Source organism: Zalophus californianus, chromosome 17, assembly GCF_009762305.2.
Source record: "Zalophus californianus isolate mZalCal1 chromosome 17, mZalCal1.pri.v2, whole genome shotgun sequence".
In the NCBI taxonomy this organism is placed as follows: Eukaryota; Metazoa; Chordata; class Mammalia; order Carnivora; family Otariidae; genus Zalophus; species Zalophus californianus.
The window spans coordinates 57,285,755-57,303,642 of NC_045611.1; the positions used below are offsets into that span (position 1 = coordinate 57,285,755).

Sequence of the window (17,888 nt, forward strand, 5' to 3'; positions counted from 1 at the left end):
TGCTGGCAGGCAGTGGGGGGGGGGCCTGCTTCTCCCTCTGCCCCTCCTTCTGCTTGTGTGCGCGCGCACACTCTCTCTCTCTCTCTCTCTCTCTCTCTCTCTCAAATAAATAAATAAAATCTTAAAAAAAAAAGAACAGATAAAGATTGCCATTGGAGGAGTCACATTAGGTGGGACTGGCCAGTACTCCTTAGTACTCCCCTCCCCCTGCCCCACCCCCACCCATGATGCTTAGTCATGGTTGGGGGCTGCCAGAAAAGAACATGACCTTGACCCAATAGGAGTTCCCAGTACCGCTGTCCTCCAAAGGCATTCTTCACAGCTGATTAAGTTCTTTCTTCAAGGGAGATCCACCTTGGCTACCATGCCTGCCCAATATCACTCAGCTCCTGAGCGGACGAGCTGGGACCAGAGCACAGGTCTGTCTGATTCTAAAATTTGGTTCTTTCCTATATTTTCATTCTCCGTAAATCTCCCATCCCCCATCTCCCTTCTCATTCCCAGTCCATGAACATGGTATATATCTCCCTGTTTTAGATCTTCTTTAAGGTCTCGCAATAAGGTTTTACAGATTTTTCTTGAAGAAGTTTTGTATATCTTTCGTTAGATTTATTCCCCCTTGCTGGATATTTAGAAATACTGTTGTAAGCCATATTTATTTAATTTTTATTTTAGAACTTTGTTAGTTGTACAGAAAATGGTTCACATAGCAGATCTGAATCAGCTATCGTGCTTGCAAGGTTTGTGTTTGTCTTGTGTCTGCGGACTTGGCTCTTGAACTATTCTGAGTGGCTCACTGTGCCTGGATTGTTTGTGCAAACCCTGTGGTTAATGCTGAATGCCTGTTTTCCTTCTGGGAATCTGGAATTTTGGTGCATGCTGGGCCGACAGTATCTATATGATCAGTCATCAATAAAAACCTTGGGTGCTGAGTTTCTAATGGGCTCCCTTGGGCAAAAACATCACACACATTTTGCTGCATTTTTTTTTTAATATTTTATTTATTTATTTGATAGAGAGAGACACAGCGAGAGCAGGAACACAAGCAGAGGGAGTGGGAGAGGGAGAAGCAGGCTTCCCGCGGAGCAGGGAACCCGATGCGGGACTCGATCCCAGGACCCTGGGATCATGACCTGAGCCGAAGGCAGACGCTTAACGACTGAGCCACCCAGGCGCCCCTTGCTGCATTTTTTTTTTAAAGATTTTATTTATTTATTTGACAGAGAGAGACAGACAGTACAAATGGGGAGCTGCAGGCAGAGGCAGAAGGAGAAGCAGGCTCCCCGCTGAGCAAGGAGTTCGATGCAGGACTTGATCCCAGGACCCTGGGATCATGACCTGAGCTGAAGGCACACGCCCAACCAACTGAGCCACCCAGGCGTCCCTTTGTTGCATTTTTTTTAAGATTTATTTTTTTATTTTAGAGAGAGAGAAAGCAAGAGCATGTGAGCAGGGGGAGGGGCAGAGGGAACGGAAGAGAATCTCAAGCAGATTCCATGCCCACCGCAGAGCCCAACTCAGGGCTCCATGTCACGACACTGAGATCATGAGCCGAAACCAAGAGTTTTGTTGCACAAAAATGCAACAAAACCCCACGTTTTGTTGCATTTTTGTTAGGGAAAGAGTGAGCTCTGTGTGATCCTCATGAAGGGAGAGAGCATGAGGAAACCTGCCTGTGAATCCTCCAGTCTTGGCCTGTGACTTTTCCCCTCTCCATTTGCTGTAATAAAGCTTAGCCACGAATACAACTCTGTGCTGAGCTCTATAAGTCCTAGTGAATTTCCAAACATTTGGGGGGCTTCGGGGACCCCCAACACACAGGTATAAAGATATACAATTGATGTTTGTATATTGATTTTGTGTCCAGAGCCTTGCTAAATTCCATCCTTAATTCTGATATTTTATCAGGAGCTTCTTTTGGATCTTCTAGGTACATAATCATGTCTGTGATTAATGGCAGTTTTGTTTCTTTCACACCTTTTTTTTTCTTTTTCTTGCCTCACTACAATGGCTATGTCCTCAGAACAGCGTTGAATGCAGTGGTGAGGGGACATCCCTGTCTTGTTCCTCATTTCAAATAAAAAGCTTTCAGTGTTTCAACATTAACATGAATTTTCTCTATATTTTTTTTATTGTGGTAAAATGTACATAACATAAATGTTGTCCTTTTAACCAATTTTAAGTGTACAATTCAGCGGCATTAAGTACATTCATACTGTTGTGCGACCATCACCATTGTGCCTCTCCAGATCTTTCTCATCATCTCAAACAGAAACTTTTTACCCATTAACTAATAACTCCCCATTTCCCCTCCCTCAGCCCCTGGCAGCCACCACCCCACTTTCTGTCTCTATAAATTTGACTCTTCCAGGTACCTCATGTTAGTGGAATCATACAATATTTTCATGTGTGTGTGTGTGTGTCTGGCTTATTTCACTTTCAAAATGTTTTCAAGTTTCAGGGCGCCTGGGTGGCTCAGTCGTTAAGCGTCTGCCTTCGGCTCAGGTCATGGTCCCGGGGTCCTGGGATCGAGCCCTGTATCGGGCTCCCTGCTCCGCGGGAAGCCTGCTTCTCCCTCTCCCACTCTCCCTGCTTGTGTTCCCTCTCTCACTGTGTCTTTCTCTGTCAAATAAATAAGTAAAATCTTAAAAAAAAAATTAAAAAAAATGTTTTCAAGTTTCATCTATGTTGTAGCCTGTGTCACAATTTCCTTTACACGTTTTGTTTACTCACTTATTTGTAGATGTTTGGGTTAGTGCCACCTTTTGGCTATTATGAATAATGCTGTGATAAACATTCACGTACAAGTTTTTCTTTCTTCCTTCCTTCCTTCCTTCCTTTCTTTCTTTTTCTTTCTTTCTTTCTTTCTTTCTTTCTTTCTTTCTTTCTTTCTTTCTTTCTTTCTTTCTTTCTTTCTTTCTTTCTTTCAGATTTTATTTATTTATTTGAGAGACAGAGCACGAGTGTAGGGAGGAGCAGAGGGAGGAGGAGAAGCAGGCTCCTCCCTGAGCAAGAAGCCTGACGTGGGGCTCGACCCCAGGACCCCAAGATTATGACCTGAGCTGAAGTCAGACCCTTAACCAACCGAGCCACGCCCTTTCTTTCTTTTTTTAATAGAAAAAGAGACAGAGCACGAATCCCAAGCAAGCTCCATGCCCAGTGCAGAGCCTGACGTGGGGCTCAATGTCACGACGCTGAGATCGTGACCTGAGCCAAAATCAAGATCAGATGCTTAACCGACTGAACCACCCAGTCACCCCCCCCCTTTTTTTTAAGATTTCACTTTTAAGTAATTTCTACAGCCAACCCCGGGATCACAACCCTGAGATTAAGAGTTGCACGCTCCACCCACTGGGCCAACCAGACGCCCCGATTTATATTCTAGATTACAAATCTTTTATCAGATAGATGATTGGCAAAAATGTTATTTTGTTTTTTTTTGAAAAGGACTGGGTAACAGTCCTTTTCTGAGGGCCTTCTCTGTCCTTCAGGGTCAGGCTTCTTTCATTGTTACTTGTTTAATCATTCATTAAATCTTTGGCAAATGTCAGCGATGCACCAGGCACTGCCCTTGATGTTGGAAACTCAGCCGTGAACAAAACAAGGGTCCCTGCCCTCCTAGAGCTTCTGTTCTAGCTGGGGAGGCCAATAAACAAAGAGACGTATGATGTCAGGCCAGGGTCGGTGCTTTGCAATGCCAGTTTTGTAGGTGTGGGAGCTGTGTAGGCTCAGGGCTTTACATTGGTTTAATGCTCTGCTGTTACCATCTTGAAATTCTTGGCCATTTTTGAACAAGGGCTTTGCATTTTCATTTTGCTCTGGGACCCACAAATTATTAAGTACCTGATCCTGGGACTGTGAGGCAACAGAGCAGAGTAAGGGGATGACTGGGGTAGTTGGGCTTCTCCAGCCAGGGCCCTTAGGGAAGGTCACCTTGAGGAAGTGACATTTGAGCAAACACCTAAAGCAGGTGAGAGAGGGAGCTCTGCGGATAGTTGGAGGCAGATTTCCTAGCAGAGAGGACAGTAAGAAGGGCCTTGCTTCCAGCAAAGAGGCCAATGGGATTGTAATGGAGTGAGCAATTCAGAGTAGTTAATAATTAAGATCAGAGGAATAATGGTGGAGGGGCCACTGTAAGGATGTTGGATTTTTTTTAATAAAGATTTTATTTATGCATTTGAGAGAGAGAGAGCAGGAGCGGGGGGAGGGGCAGAGGGAGAGAGAGGAGCAGACTCCCCGCTGAGCAGGGAGCCTGATGTGGGGCTCAGCCCCAGGATCCTGGGATCATGACCTGAGCCCAAAGCAGACGCTTAACTGACTGAGCCACCCAGGTGCCCAGGATGTTGGATTTTAATCCAGATGCCTATCAATTAACTATAGTGGCATAAAACAATAAGAATTTGTCACCTCACACCATTTCTGTGGGTCCAGAATTCAGGAGCAGCTGAGCTGGCTGGCTCTGGCTTGGGGTTGCTCTTCGGGTTATAATCAAGATGTCATTTGGGGCACAGTCTGGAGATAGAAGGATCGTTTCCAGGGTGGCTCACTCACACGACACTCAAAACTCTTGGCAGGAATCCTCAGTTCCTCTCCGGCTGTTGGCACAAAGCTTTGGTTCCTTGCCACATGGCCTTCTCCATAAGGTGGCCTTCTCCATAAGGTGGCCTTGATGACCTCTCAGAATGTTGCTGAGTTCCCCCAGAGGAGTGATCCCAGAGATAGCAAGGATGGAAGCCATCATGTCCTTGGTGAGCTGGCCTTGGGCATGCCATTATGTTTGCACTATCCTTCGCATGGCACCAGTTCAGCCCTATTCAGAGTGGAAGGACGTGCACAAGGTTGTGAAGTCTCATAGGGGTGATGGTCACTGGGGGTCATCCTGGAGGCTGACCACCAAGGTGTGAATTCATTGCTGAACTTTGAGCATGATGATGATGATGATATAGAGTTACGTGCATACATATACATAGATATATATATGTGGATATAGGTGTTTATAAACTAACATACAGTATGTAATACTTGTATTTTATTCTTTTATTATATACATTTGGTCATTACACAAGGCATACATGAAAACAGAGAGACAGTTTCCCCCACAACCATTTATTTTTTCCTGGCTTTATTGGGGTACAATTTACAAACAAAATTTAAATATTTGAAGTATACAGTAGGGACGCCTGGGTGGCTTAGCCAGTTAAGTGTCTGCCTTCAGCTCAGGTCATGATCCTGGGGTCCTAGGATTAGCCCCGCATCAGGCTCCCTGCTCAGTGGGGAGCCTGCTTCTCCCTCTGCCTGCCACTCCCCCTGCTTGTGTTCTCTGTCTGACAAATAAATAAATCTTTTAAAAAAATAAAGTATACAGTATAATGGCTCCGTATACATACACACTGTGAATGATCACCACAATGAAGCTAATTAACACATCCCTCACCTCACAGTTACCCTTTGTGTGTGTGTGTGTTATGATCTACTCTCTTAGCAAACTTCAAGTGTACAACACAGTATTGTTAACTCTGGCCATTCATCCATCTCATAACTATAAGTGTGTACCCTTTGTCCAACATCTCCCCTTCCCTCCCCAACCCCTGGTAACCACCTCCCCACTCTCTGCTTCCATGAATTCAACTTTTTTTAGGTTCCACATACATGTGAGATTGTGCAGTATTTGTTTTTCTCTATTTTATCTCATTCAGCAGCATGCCCTCCAGTTTCTCCCATATAGTTGCAAACGGCAGGATTTCCTTCTTCCTCACAGCCGAATAATACTATATCATGCATACATAGCCAGTATTTTATTTTGTCATCGATCCGTGGACAGACATTCAGGTGGTTTCCACATCTTGGCCATTGTGAATAATGCTGCAATAAACACGAGAGTGTGCAGATATCTCTTTGTAATAGTGATATGGTCATCCTGAATTTATGGTCTTATAACAAGTTTTGGGAGTTACTAAGCCCACAACATCCCTCCAGCCTGCGAATGTGTGGTCTGAAGAAGCCACCTGCAAAGGTGTTCTCTATGGCCTGCTTCTCAAGCATTCCAGAGCATTCCAGCCACTAGTCTGGGTGATTCTGATTTAGGAATTCTCGGATGTGGCCCAAAATTCTTCATTCCCACCAAGCACCCATGTGATCCTGCTTGAAGCTGCGGGGACACAGGCTACACTTGGGCAGCACTGTCCTAAAATGATTAATTATTAGGGGCGCCTGGGTGGCTCGGTCGTTAAGCGTCTGCCTTCGGCTCAGGTCATGGTCCCAGGGTCCTGGGATCGAGCCCCGCTTCGTGCTCCCTGCTCCGCGGGAAGCCTGCTTCTCCCTCTCCCACTCCCTCTGCTTGTGTTCCCTCTCTCGCTGTGTCTCTCTCTGTCAAATAAATAACTAAATACCTTAAAAAATAATAATCTAAAAAATAAAATAAAATGATTAATTATTAAATACTCAACCGGGCTTTCTGGAGGCTGAGACTTAGAATCTCTATTTTCATTATATTCCCAGGTGATTATTTCTCTCTCCCTCTCAGTAGTGAAATACACTTAACATCAAATTTACCCTTTTAACCATTTTGAAGTATACAATTCAATGGCTTTGTGTACATTCACGATGTTCTGCAACATCACCATTCTCTAGTTCCAGAACCTCTTCATCCAAAAAGGAAACCCCATACCTCTTATTAGTCCCTCCCCACCTCCCCGTCCCCAGCCCCTGGCAATCATGAATCCGCTTTCTGTGTTTATGGATTCACCTATTCTGGAAATTCCTTGGAAATGGAATCATTCCCCGGTGGCTGGGCGGGGCGGGGGGGGGGGGTGGACTCAGTCGGTTAAGCGTGTGACTCTTGATTTCCGCTCAGGTCATGATCTCAGGGTCGTGAGATCGAGCCACAAATGGGGCTCCACACTCAGTGGGGAGTGGGCTTGAGATTCTCTCCCTCTGTCCCGCCCCTCCTCCCTGAACGCACTTTCTCTAAAATAAATAAATCTTAAAAAAAAAAAAAAAAGAAATTGAATCATTCCATAGGTGAATTTTTGTGTCTGACTCCTTTTACCTGGCATGTTTTCAAGGTCCATCTATGTTATAGCATGTGTCCAAGTTTCATGCCTTCTCTGGGGTGCCTTTTGCTATGCCATCTGAGATTGAGAACGCGCTGGATGCTATCTGGGCGCCACAGCCCAGAGTTTGAGAATAAACCTCTGGTGTCTGATGGCCTGTTCAATTCCCTCTGTAAGCCTCACTTTGCTCATCTGTACAATGGGGGTCACAACAGCCCATTCCCCACAGGGCTATTTGCAAAATCACTGGCCTGTGCTAAGAGCTCAGTAACTATTAGGCATTGTCATTATTCCATCTGGTGGATTTGCTGTAAGTGATCCAACCAATCTTCTATTGTTGGACATTAAGGCTCTTTCTATTTTTCTGTTTTAAACAACACTGAAACGGACATCTTTATATATAAATACCTTAACACTTGTCAGTTATTTCCTTCGAAAAAAACCCTGGCAGTGGAATTGGCGGGTCAATTTTTTTCCCCCAAGATTTTATTTATTTATTTGAGAGCATGAGAGAGAGTGCTCGAGCCCGGGGAGGGGCAGAGAAGCAGACTCCCTGCTGAGTAGGGAGCCTGAGGTGGGACTCTGGGGTCATAACCTGAGCCACCCAGGCACCCGGCAGGTCAAATTTTTATTCATATTAAGAAATCTTTTGACGCATAGAAAAACAACAGATAGTGAATATAGCGAACTCATGATTTCCACCTCTGGGCTTACAAAAAAAAAAAAAAAGGGCAAATATCAATGTCCTGTGTGGCTTCCTGATTGCATTCCTTCCGTCCCACCTGCAGGGTCACCGGTAGGGCCTTGCCCCTCCTTTTGTCACGCCAATGCATGTTTATACACATTTAAGACACGCATCCACCCACAACCCTTGTGTTCTGTGCTTTAAAACTTCCCGCACTCAACTATGCAGATTTCCACAACCAGCAACATGCTTTGCCGTCGTCCAGGTTGATATCCGGAGTGCTGGTCCATTCCCTTTCACTGCTGTATGGTGTTCCCCTGTATGAATATGTCACGATCCATTTATCCATTCTTCATGTGATGGACATTTAAGCCGTTTCCAGTTTTTTGGGTTTTTTTTTTCATCACTGCAAACACTGTTGGGAGCTTATCTTTCTGCTCACATTTGCGAGTGTTTCTTGAGGGTGTACATAAGGAATGCACTTCCAAGATTCAGACATACTGATAGGACTTTGGACTTTGCCAGAGAGCTCAGTTTTTGGAGTCCTCTCTGCTTGCTGGCCGCTGCTCTCCTCTGGAGCTGTGGCCATCCTTACTGGGGGGCTGTAGGGGGTACCTCGGTTGGGAAGAGCAGTCTCAGAGTTGGGGGTAGTCCCAGCTGGGGAAGGAAGAGCATAAACAGAGATGGGGGTGGGGAGGCTGGAAGCGCTATTGAAGACACCTAGGAGGGTGTTAAGGAGAAACCCTCAGAGAGGGACCAGTGTGGTCCTTGTTCTCCAAACGCGAACCTGAGGGCCAGAGAGGGCAAGCCACTTCCCACCGTCACAGAGCGACGCAGAAACCGTCCGCTTCATCCTCACTGGCTGGTCATTCATTCATTCATTCATTCAGTACACATTAAGGAAGCACCTACTCCGTGCCAGGCATTGTTCGAAGCGCACCATGATACACAGCACTGAGCAAAACAAAGACCGCCTGCTCCAAGCGCGGAGCTTATTACTCTGGGCGTAATTATGACGAATTGCTAATTATGGATGCCTCCAGGATTGGAGCAGGTTGGGGGGAGGGGGTTGCCCGGTGGGAGCCTTCTCCAAAGGCCCCACTTCTCGGGCTCCTCCTCTGCGACCCGTTCACCCGCAGAGCTCCCGTGGGTGCTCCCGAAATTAACCGGGGTACGTGGGGCGGAGAAGGTGGTCGAGCAGAGAGGGAGAGCGAGGCGCCCTTTGTAGCCGGGGCAGGGCTGTCAATAAACTTTTGTCGCCTTGGCAACGGCAGGCCGGGCGGGGTCGACGGAGGCGCCCGCGCACCCACCCCTCGCTCCCGCCCCAGCTTCCTCCCCGCGGTTCGCGAAGGTTTCACCGGAGAAAGAGAATGGGCCAGTCGCGACTCTACGGTGACGGGCGGAGCCCTTAGCCTATGGAAGGACGAGCCGTTCCAGGGCCAGTCAATCACGCGCGCGCTGTGGAGCCGGCAGAGCCCGCCCCCTTTCCACTTGGACCCGAATAACCTGACCCAAACCCGAGTTTAGCCTGGAGCCACGACGCTCTCGGCCAATGAGGGCGTCGACTCCGAGCAGTGGGCGGGGCAAGTCTCCATGGCAGCGGTGGAAGGACAGGGACGGGAGCCATTAGCCGCAGTCGGCGGCGCTTGGCAGCGGCGCGGGCGGAGCGGGGTTTCGTAGGGGCACGGACGGGAGGGCGGGCGGGGAGGGGCCGAGTGGGACTCGGCCAATGGGAGCGGCGTTGAGCGCCGCAGCCACTGAGGAGTGGCGGCGGCTTCGGCCAATGAGAGCTCCCGCTGGCCTCGGCGGGGCGGGCCCGGCGGCGCAGACGGGAGGCGCGGCGACCGTGTCTGACGAGAGCTGGAGCAGGCAGTGGGAGGTGGTGGCGGCGGCGGCGCGGGTGCCTGAGGAGGAGGAGGAGGAGGAGGAGAAGCGGGTGAGGGGCGGCGCGGGGCCCGACCTCTGAGCCCCCTCTCGGCCCCCAGCCCGCGCCGCCTTGGCTCCCGGTCGCCCCCAGCCCCGACCGTCCCCCGCCCCGCCCGGCCCCTCCTCGTGTCCAGGCGCCCACGTCTCCTGGCCCTTCGGCGGGCCTCAGGCTGCCCCGGGCGCCCAGCCCCTTCCCTGTGCTTCCTCACCCAGGCCCCTCGCCGCACTCCCGGGCCTGAGCAGACCCCTCGGGTCGCCCTCTGACTCTCTACTCCCCTCCCTGGACCTCAGGCCCTTCCCCTGCACTCTCGCTGGCTGCCAGGCCCCTGTCTGCTTCCCCAGTGTCGCCCCGCGGACCTCAGCCCCCGCTCCTGGACCCTCAGTGCCTGCCCAGGTCCCTACCTGGACCCCAGGCTCGCTCCTCCCTGCACGCGCAGGACTTGCCCCTTCTCTGCCTCTCCAAGCCCGGCTATGGACCCCTAGGCCCCCCTCCACCTCCTCAGGACCTACCGTCGACCCTAGGTCTCCACTCTGGCTTCGGTGGGGTCATCCCTGACCCCCAAGCCTTCCGCCGCGCTCTGTGTCCAGCAGGCACCCCCGGCCCTTCTTCTCCCTGCCCCAGCTCCCCTCGGTGCAGTCTGTGTATTTTGTCTTTCCCCACATGCCTCTCTGCAGCTTCCGCTCTGTCCCGGCGCCCTCTCGCAGCTCCCCCTCTTTATCTCCAGCCTTCCTGTCTTTTCTAGAACCCCTTTCCCCCCCAGCTCTAGCTGCTGATCCGTCTTCTGCTCCCCCTTCCCTGCCGTCCCCCATGGACTCTCCCTGAAGCACCAGGGTCTGGATGCCCAGCAGGCCCTCCGTAGTCAGGGTTAGGGGTCTTGTTTGTTTCCTTTTGCTAATTCCCTTTTTTCTCCCCTTTTTATAGACCTGTTCTGCCTCTCCATATCGTTTCTTTTCTCTGCCCCCTTCCCCGCTTTGTCCTCTGAGCCCCCCCTCCCCCAGAATCCTTGGAGAGGGAGCAGGTGCTGGGATCCGTCCTCCGCTCTCCCTCCCCTCACCCCCTTCCAGGCTGCCTGGGGCTTCACCCAGAGCCTCCTGATGATTCCCAAGGGCTGCTTGGTGGGGTAGGGAGGATGGGAGGGACAGGGGGGAGGTGGAGGCTGAGGCCAGCAAGCATGGGGGTGGGTGGAGGAACAGTCCGTCCTAGCGGGTGGGAAGCCTTGGATTTTTCCTTGGTGAGGGCTGGAGGTGGAGATGGATTCCCCCGACTCCCACCTCCTGCAGGGCTAAGCCTTTAGGGTTATCCCTGACTGCCAATTAATCAGCCTTGCCTGGGCCAGTAGGGACTGTGCGTGCACGCGCCCGTGTGTGTGTGTGTGTGTGTGTGTGTGTGTGTGTGTGCGCGCGCGCGCGCGCGTGCCCTCGTGGGGACATGAGGGAACCTGCTTGTGAGTGTGTGGGTGTGCACAGCAGGTGGTCGTGTGTGCTTGGGGGATTGGTATCTGTGCTCCAGAGCACGAAGATCTTCATGACGATGACTGACGTTTCTTTGGGGGGCTTCCCCACTGTCGGAAGTACTTGTTGCATCCGTCCTCACTGAGAGCCCTGTGAAGTCAGCCTGCCTTTACTCCCTGGTTTGTAGATGAGACTGGAGACTGAAAGGCTTGCCAAATCCTGGGCAGCTCAGACGTGGGAGTCCCGGGGCGCTGCCCCTGCCCCTCCATTGCGCCTTCCACTCTGGGCCAGAGGCAGCATGGTCCGTGGGGCACCATGGGACCTGACAGAGTGACAGCCAGAGAGCTGTGTGAGAATGACGACCTTGCCACCAGCCTTGTCCTGGACCCCTACCTCGGCTTCCGCACCCATAAGATGAACGTCAGGTGAGGCGGCCCGGGACAGGGTGGACCGAGGGCTCGGCGGGGACCCCTTCCCTTACTCCACGGCCCCTGCAGCCCCAAGTGGGGGTGGGGGCGGGGCCCGGGAAGGCCCGGAGGGAATAGGCCAAGGCCCTGGGACCCAGGCGTGCCCTCTCCCCCAGCCCCGTGCCCCCCCTGCGGCGACAGCACCACCTGCGCTCAGCGCTGGAGGCCTTCCTGAGGCAGCGGGACCTGGAGGCTGCGTACCGGGCCCTGACGCTGGGAGGCTGGATGGCCCACTACTTCCAGAGCCGGGGCCCGCGGCAGGAGGCTGCCCTCAAGACCCACGTGAGGGCGCCCTTCCCTTCCCCCACCCTCAGCCCATGTGTCCTCCCTGTCACCTCGGCGTGTCCTGGGTCCTCCACCCTGCCAGGCAGAACTTCTGGAGCCCCAGGCTCCAGACCCCTCGGCGAAGTTCCCCACCCCAGACTCCCTAACTTCCCAACCATTGGGACCATCTGAGACGAGGCTCCGAGGATCCAAGGAGAGGAGAGTTGGGGGTCCTCTGAGATGGAGTACAACCTCTTCATTTGACAGATGAAGAAACTGAGCCCCCAAGAGGGGCAGTGAGTCCCCCCAAGACCACACAGCACGTCAGTGGCAGAGCAGGACTAGGAGAGAAAGGGCCGAGGACGACCCTGCCCCGGCTCCTCACCCGCCCCCCCCCTCCCCCAGATCTATCGCTACCTCCGAGCCTTCCTGCCTGAAAGCGGCTTTACCATCCTACCCTGTACACGCTACTCCATGGAGACAAATGGAGCCAAGATTGTGTCTACCAGAGCTTGGTAAGAGGGCGGAGCTCACAGACCCTCTTCGCCTACAGCAGCCCCGATGGGGGATGAGAACCCCATGGGACCCAGGGTTCCAGGTCCTGCTAGGGAAGTACTGTTTGTGCTCGGGAGGCAGGGGCAGGAGTGGCCAGTGGGGCAGCCATCCCTTGGTGCCAGTGGGGCCTAGCACGCACTGCTGCGTAAAACACAGGACAATGAGCAGGATGGACCCTGCCGGCCGCTCACAGTGTAGACAGAAGGCAGGTGGTAGCCGAGGACACACACAGGTACTGACCTCAGTTGCTTGGTGCTTCATCAGCCACAAGGGAATTTTGAGTGTTCTTGGGAACCAGGCCTAAGCAGAGGCCCACCAGAGGGTCTGCTGAAGCGTGGCGGGGGGTGGGGGGGCTGGGTAGCAGCTTGCGAGGAGTTACTGGGGCTCATGGGGAGTCCAGGTGAAGGAGCACTTGTGTGAAGCCCCAGGGCAGTTGGGACTGCAGGAGGAGCCCAGGGCGAGAGGACAGCAGGAGGGGTGCCTGGGTCCACGTGGTGTCCTGTCTGGGCGCCATCCTGTCCCGGAGGATGCTGGATCCAGGGCGTGCCCCAGGAAGGTGGGTGGATCTGAGAAATCTGGGAGGAGGACCACAGTGGCCAGCAGCGGCCTGCAGGAGGCCTGGTGCCCCTGGCCCCCAGAGACCCCTGTCAGCCGAGACGCTGGTTGGAGGCCCTGCTCACAGACCCACGGCCTGGCCTCCTGGCAGGAAGAAGAACGAGAAGCTGGAACTGCTGGTGGGCTGCATCGCAGAGCTGCGGGAGGCCGACGAGGGGCTGCTGAGGGCCGGGGAGAACGACTTCAGCATCATGTACTCCACCCGAAAACGCAGCGCGCAGCTGTGGCTGGGCCCCGCAGCCTTCATAAACCATGGTGGGGGCGGGGGCAGGGCGGGGGGGGCATGGAGGGGTGGCCCCCCACTCTCCTCTGCCCAGCCCTCCACTCACCTGAGTCTCTTCTCTCCCCCGCCCTCTCCTTGATGCTCCAGACTGCAAACCCAACTGCAAGGTGAGACTTGGGCCGCCCCCCGCAGGAGTGGGCATGGGGGAAACAAAGGGGCCCCGGGGAGGGGCATTTGGGTCAGTGACTAGCCAGAAAGTGCCCAGAGTCCCCCACCCCGGCCACAACCCAGTTTGTGCCTGCAGCTATCAGGGTCTATCAGAATTTGGGGAAGGGGGCCTCAGCCAGGGTCATGTGCCACTTGGAGGGGGGAGTGTGGTGATGGGGAGACAGAAAGTGCCCCTGCACCTGGAGCCCCAGGCCTGACATGGAGATGCCCCCTGGCCACAGCAGGAGGCAGGGGGGCCAGGTGGCAGGACCCTGCCAATCCGTGCCACCCGGGTGGGGCCGGGGTGAGCCCCAGAGCACAAGGCTCTGGGAGGCTGGGCTTCCAGGCCGAGGGAGTGAGCTGGGTAAGCAGTGTTTTGGGGGGACCACTTTGTGTTTTGTGTGGAGTGTGAGAAAGCTGTCTCGGGAAGGCCTCGGGTGCACATCCTGCCAAGTGTGGAGCCCCGAGGTGTGGCAGGGGTTTGGCGCTGGGGCTCCGGGGTTAGAACTGGGTTCGAGTCTTGGCTCCAGCGGCCCCCAGCGGCCCCCAGCGGCCCCCAGCCGCGTTCACTCCTCTCCACTGGCCTCCTGCTACGGAGGTGAAGCACACACCCATGGTTCCTGTGCTCTGTGATTGCAGGCCCGTGACGTGGCTTTGGGGGTGGGAAACGTGCAGGGTAGGACAGAAAACAAGGCGCTTTCGTGAGGCGGGTGACAGCCACCTGAGGGCCCAGGAGCCGGGCACCATGCGGAGCAGGGAGGCTGCCCAGAAGTCCCGCCAGAGCCAGGCCCTGAAGGAGGACTAGGATTTTCCTAGGTGTTGAAGGAAAACTGAGGCGTGTCAGGGCATCCCAGACGGATACGTCTCAGTGGAGGGCCTCCTGGAGGCGGGCCCGGCACGGTGACTCTGGCCTCGTGTGCCACAGAGGAGCTCCAGTCTGCCATGGACGCTCCTCCTGGGTGAAGAATGGGGCTGGGTTTTGAGATGGCCTGGCAGCTGAGGAGCTAGAGGCTTGGCAGGAAGGAGAGGGGCCAGAGGCTGGCGTGTGACCTGATGTGTGACCTGCTGCGTAACTGGGTGAGAGTCCGGGGCAGTAGAGAGGGCAAGGACGCAAGACGCCGCGCACAGAAGCTCCAGCCTGCTGGCCTGGGGTCGGGCAGGCGGTGGTGAGAGCCACCCCTACCCGCGCGTGTGTCAGGCTAGAGTGCAGGGGCCCCTGGGAGTCCCACTCCTCCCAGGGGCGGGGCAGAGGCAGGGGCAGGAGTGGCTGGTTGGGGGAGCCGTCCCAGACTGGAGCTGCAGAGTGCACGGGCACAGGCACGGGCAGGGAGCCGGCCAGAGCTGGGACCTGGCCGCCAGGGTGCAGGCTGGTGGGGAGAGGGGGTGGGCTGTGGCGGGTCAGAGGGGCGGAGGAAGAGTGTAGGAGGGGGCAGGCAGTGCGGGCTGCTAACACTGCCAGGGGCCAGTTAGATCATCATCCTGCAGGGAGGGTGGAGGCCAGCAACTGGGCGGGAGGTCAGGGAGTGTGTGCAGAGAGGTGGCCTCCCGGGGGCTCCCAGCCCCTACCCATCCCTCTCCTGGTCCGAGTCCCTGGGAGTGCGCTTGGCCAGGCGGGGTGGAGCCCGGCGGCCCCCAGGACAGGCCGCTGAGCAGCCGGGCCCCCAGTTTGTGCCCGCAGATGGGAACGCGGCCTGCGTGAAGGTGCTCCGGGACATTGAGCCAGGGGACGAGGTGACCTGCTTCTACGGGGAGGGCTTCTTTGGTGAGAAGAATGAGCACTGTGAATGCTACACGTGTGAGAGGTGAGGCACCCAGGAGCGGTCCTGGGGAGGGGGGCAGCGGCAAGGGGGCCGCTGTGATGAACCCGGAAGTGCTTCCTCAGGGCCCGCTCCCTTCTCTCTCCCTCCCCCCCCACCCCAGGAAAGGCGAAGGAGCCTTCCGCCTGCAGCCCCGGGCACCCCTGCCCCCTCGGCCTCTGGACAAGTATGAGCTCCGGGAGACGAAGCGGAGGCTGCAGCAGGGCCTGGATGGCAGTGGCCGGCAGGGTCCAGTGGGCCCAAGGGCCTGTGCCCACCTCTCCCCGCTGCGCCGGGACCCGTTCTGTGGTGAGCCCCCCAGGCCCAACCCCTTGTCTGTTCCCGCCACCTCCCGCCTCCCACCCTTGGGTCCCCGCCAGAGGCCCTGCTCACACTCCTTTCTCCCTGCTCCCCCCGGCCTCTGCAGCCGCCTGCCAGCCCAGGCGCCCCCTGCCCTGCAGTGCCCGCCTTGACGCCTCGCCCCTCTGGCTCCAGTGGCTGCCTCAGCCCCAGCTCCGGGTGCGCCCCCGCAGGCGCCGGCGCCCTCAGCCCCGGCGGGCCCCAGCGCCCCCCATTCTCCGCACCGCCCGCGTCTCCTTGCACCAGTGGGGAGGCTGTGGTCCCCACTGCTGCCTGCGTGCAGAGGCCCTGGTGGCCCTGGGCCCGGCCCCCCGCGCCCACTGGGCTCCTCAGCAGGACTGGCACTGGGCCCGGCGCTACGGGCTGCCTTACGTGGTGCGTGTGGACCTGAGCCGCGTGGCGCCGGCCCCGCCCGCTGCCCCTGCGCCTGCCGGGACCCCAGGCCCTGCCCCCATCCCCAAGCAGGCCCTTGCCTTCGCCCCCTTCTCCCCACCCAAGCGCCTGAGGCTGGTGGTCAGCCACGGCTCCATTGACCTGGATGTCAACGGTGACGGGCCGTGATGGGCTAGACAGGGAGGCCCCAGGCCAGGAGAGGAAGGAGTCCCTCCTCGTCCCCCTTCCCCCCGAGCCCCAAGTTCTCGGGGACTCACTGACCTCTAGAAGGAGCCGCTGGACCTCTGGGAGGGAGCTGGCCCTTGGCCCCAGCACAGTTCTGCCCGGGACTGGGTTGGTTTGGAGACACCCAGGGATCTGACCCCTGACCCTTTGTGACTGCTGACCCCTGAGCCACCCCCACCCCAGCAGGGTGCCCTGGCCACTGCTGCCCTCCCACCCCAACTCCAGCCTCAGGACTGTGGGAGCCATTCCCTTCCCTACCCACCTCCTGCCCAGGGAGCAAAGCCATAAGGGGTGGGGGCCACCCCATGGCATCTCCCCAGAAGCCCAGGCCTCAGGAGGAGGCCGAACTGACTTGGGGGTGGCACTGCCTAGAGACTGCGCTACGGAGGGGAGTGGGCTTGCTCCCAGCTCTGCGACTGTCCGAGGTGGGGGGCAGGCTGGGGAAGTGTCTGGGACACGTCCTCACCAGCCCGTGGGTCTCAGGGAGGCCGGATGCGACCTCATCTTTCTCATGGTGCTATCCCTGGTGCTACTGGGGTGTGGGGGTCCCTCCCCTCCCCCACACCAGAATGGGGTATGTTGGGGGATTGGAAGCACTTGAACTTTTTATTTTATTAAAACCTTGTTATAAGCAGTGCCCTTTGTAGCTTTTCATTTTGATTGATGTTTTGAGGGGATGTTTGTCAGCGGGGTGAGACCCTCAGCCCTGCTGGGGAGACCGGGCCGGGGGAGGCGGCCCAGGCTTTGGGGGCCTACAAGCTTTGGAAGGGTGAAGGGTCCACAGGATGCCCCTGAGGATGGCGGAAGATACAGGTGAGAATCACACCCCCGCCCGAACCAGACTTCTGAAGAGTGCTTCCGGAGCCGTTCACACGCAGGAGGGGACGCGCCCCATCGTTCAGACGAGGTAACAGGTCCAGCAAGCAGAGGGGCTCACCCACGGTCACACGGGGCCGGCTGCCCCTCTGAAGTCAGCTGCCCCGCTCCCTCATCCGTGTCCTGTTGGTCGGCCTGGCTCTGTGGGACCAAGGCAATGAACCTTCTCAAGCTGCTCAGGATCCAGGTCAGTGGGGACCCTGCCATCCCTCTTCATTGTCACCTCCACCCTGGTGGTGCAGAAGAAACACAAGAAACGCAAGAAATGCAGACAGCTAACAAGACCAGTGAGCGGCCCCGCGGGCGCTGTTTTCCTCCTTGGCCCTGAGGCCTCACCCATGCCTGAGGGTCAGGTTGGGCTGGGGGGCTGAGGACCGGGTGGGGCAGGGAGGGGGCGACCCTGCAGAGCTGTAATCTTTTTACTTGAAATTCCTTTCATTTACAGAGAGCCCACTTCCTTTCAGCGGGAGTGAGAGTGTGTCTCTCTCCCCTGCAACTCCTACTGCCCCTGCTAGGTTTCTCCCTCCTGTTAAAGATGGGGGAGAAGAGCATGCAGAGGGATGGCGTCGTCCGTAAAGAACTGGGCCTCTACATGGACTGCCTTGCAGGCGCCTTCACCGTGGCTTCTAGGCAGGACCTGGCTTCTAGACAGGATTCTCCTCCCAGACGGCCACTGAGGGTTACAAGAACCTCTGAAAATTCTATTTTAAATGTGCTCCAGCGTGTTCTTCTCAGGGGAGAGGGTTTGAAGCCATCATCGGATTCTCAAGAGTGTCTCAAACCCCAGAAACA

General features: G+C 55.7%; 2 protein-coding genes across 5 annotated transcripts in view; one reads left to right on the forward strand and one right to left on the reverse strand.

Annotated features, from left to right (window-relative positions):
• KMT5C (lysine methyltransferase 5C) overlaps positions 1-16,849 on the forward strand; it is a 22,114-nt gene extending 5,265 nt beyond the window's left edge. For 2 of the 4 annotated variants that reach the window (XM_027618398.2, XM_027618397.2), the window contains 8 exons: positions 11,303-11,540; positions 11,699-11,864; positions 12,252-12,361; positions 13,108-13,271; positions 13,387-13,406; positions 15,112-15,248; positions 15,367-15,551; positions 15,670-16,849. In XM_027618398.2, coding sequence (XP_027474199.1) covers positions 11,431-11,540; positions 11,699-11,864; positions 12,252-12,361; positions 13,108-13,271; positions 13,387-13,406; positions 15,112-15,248; positions 15,367-15,551; positions 15,670-16,163 — 1,386 coding nt within the window. In that variant the 5' untranslated portion in view covers positions 11,303-11,430 and the 3' untranslated portion in view covers positions 16,164-16,849. Of the gene's footprint in view, positions 1-9,556; positions 9,674-11,302; positions 11,541-11,698; positions 11,865-12,251; positions 12,362-13,107; positions 13,272-13,386; positions 13,407-15,111; positions 15,249-15,328; positions 15,552-15,669 lie in introns of those variants that run through there. The other 2 variants (XM_027618399.2, XM_027618400.2) reach the window with 2 other exon arrangements.
• On the reverse strand, positions 9,364-10,750 carry LOC113936279 (atherin-like). Its single transcript, XM_027619341.1, has 2 exons — positions 10,174-10,750; positions 9,364-9,641 (listed from the first exon to the last, which is right to left on the reverse strand). Exons 1-2 carry the CDS (start codon positions 10,211-10,213, stop codon positions 9,364-9,366), a joined length of 318 nt encoding a protein of 105 aa, XP_027475142.1. The 5' UTR covers positions 10,214-10,750.
• Positions 16,850-17,888: the final 1,039 nt, after the last annotated feature.

Bases quoted from the DNA above. Each gene is read 5' to 3' on its own strand.
- LOC113936279 (XM_027619341.1), bottom strand. From the start codon at position 10,213: ATGACCCCACCGAAGCCAGAGTGGAGACCTAGGGTCGACG. The intron at 9,642-10,173 runs GTAGGTCCTGAG...CCTCCTCCTCAG, and splicing joins GTGGAGACCTAGGGTCGACG to GCACCCGCGCCGCCGCCGCC.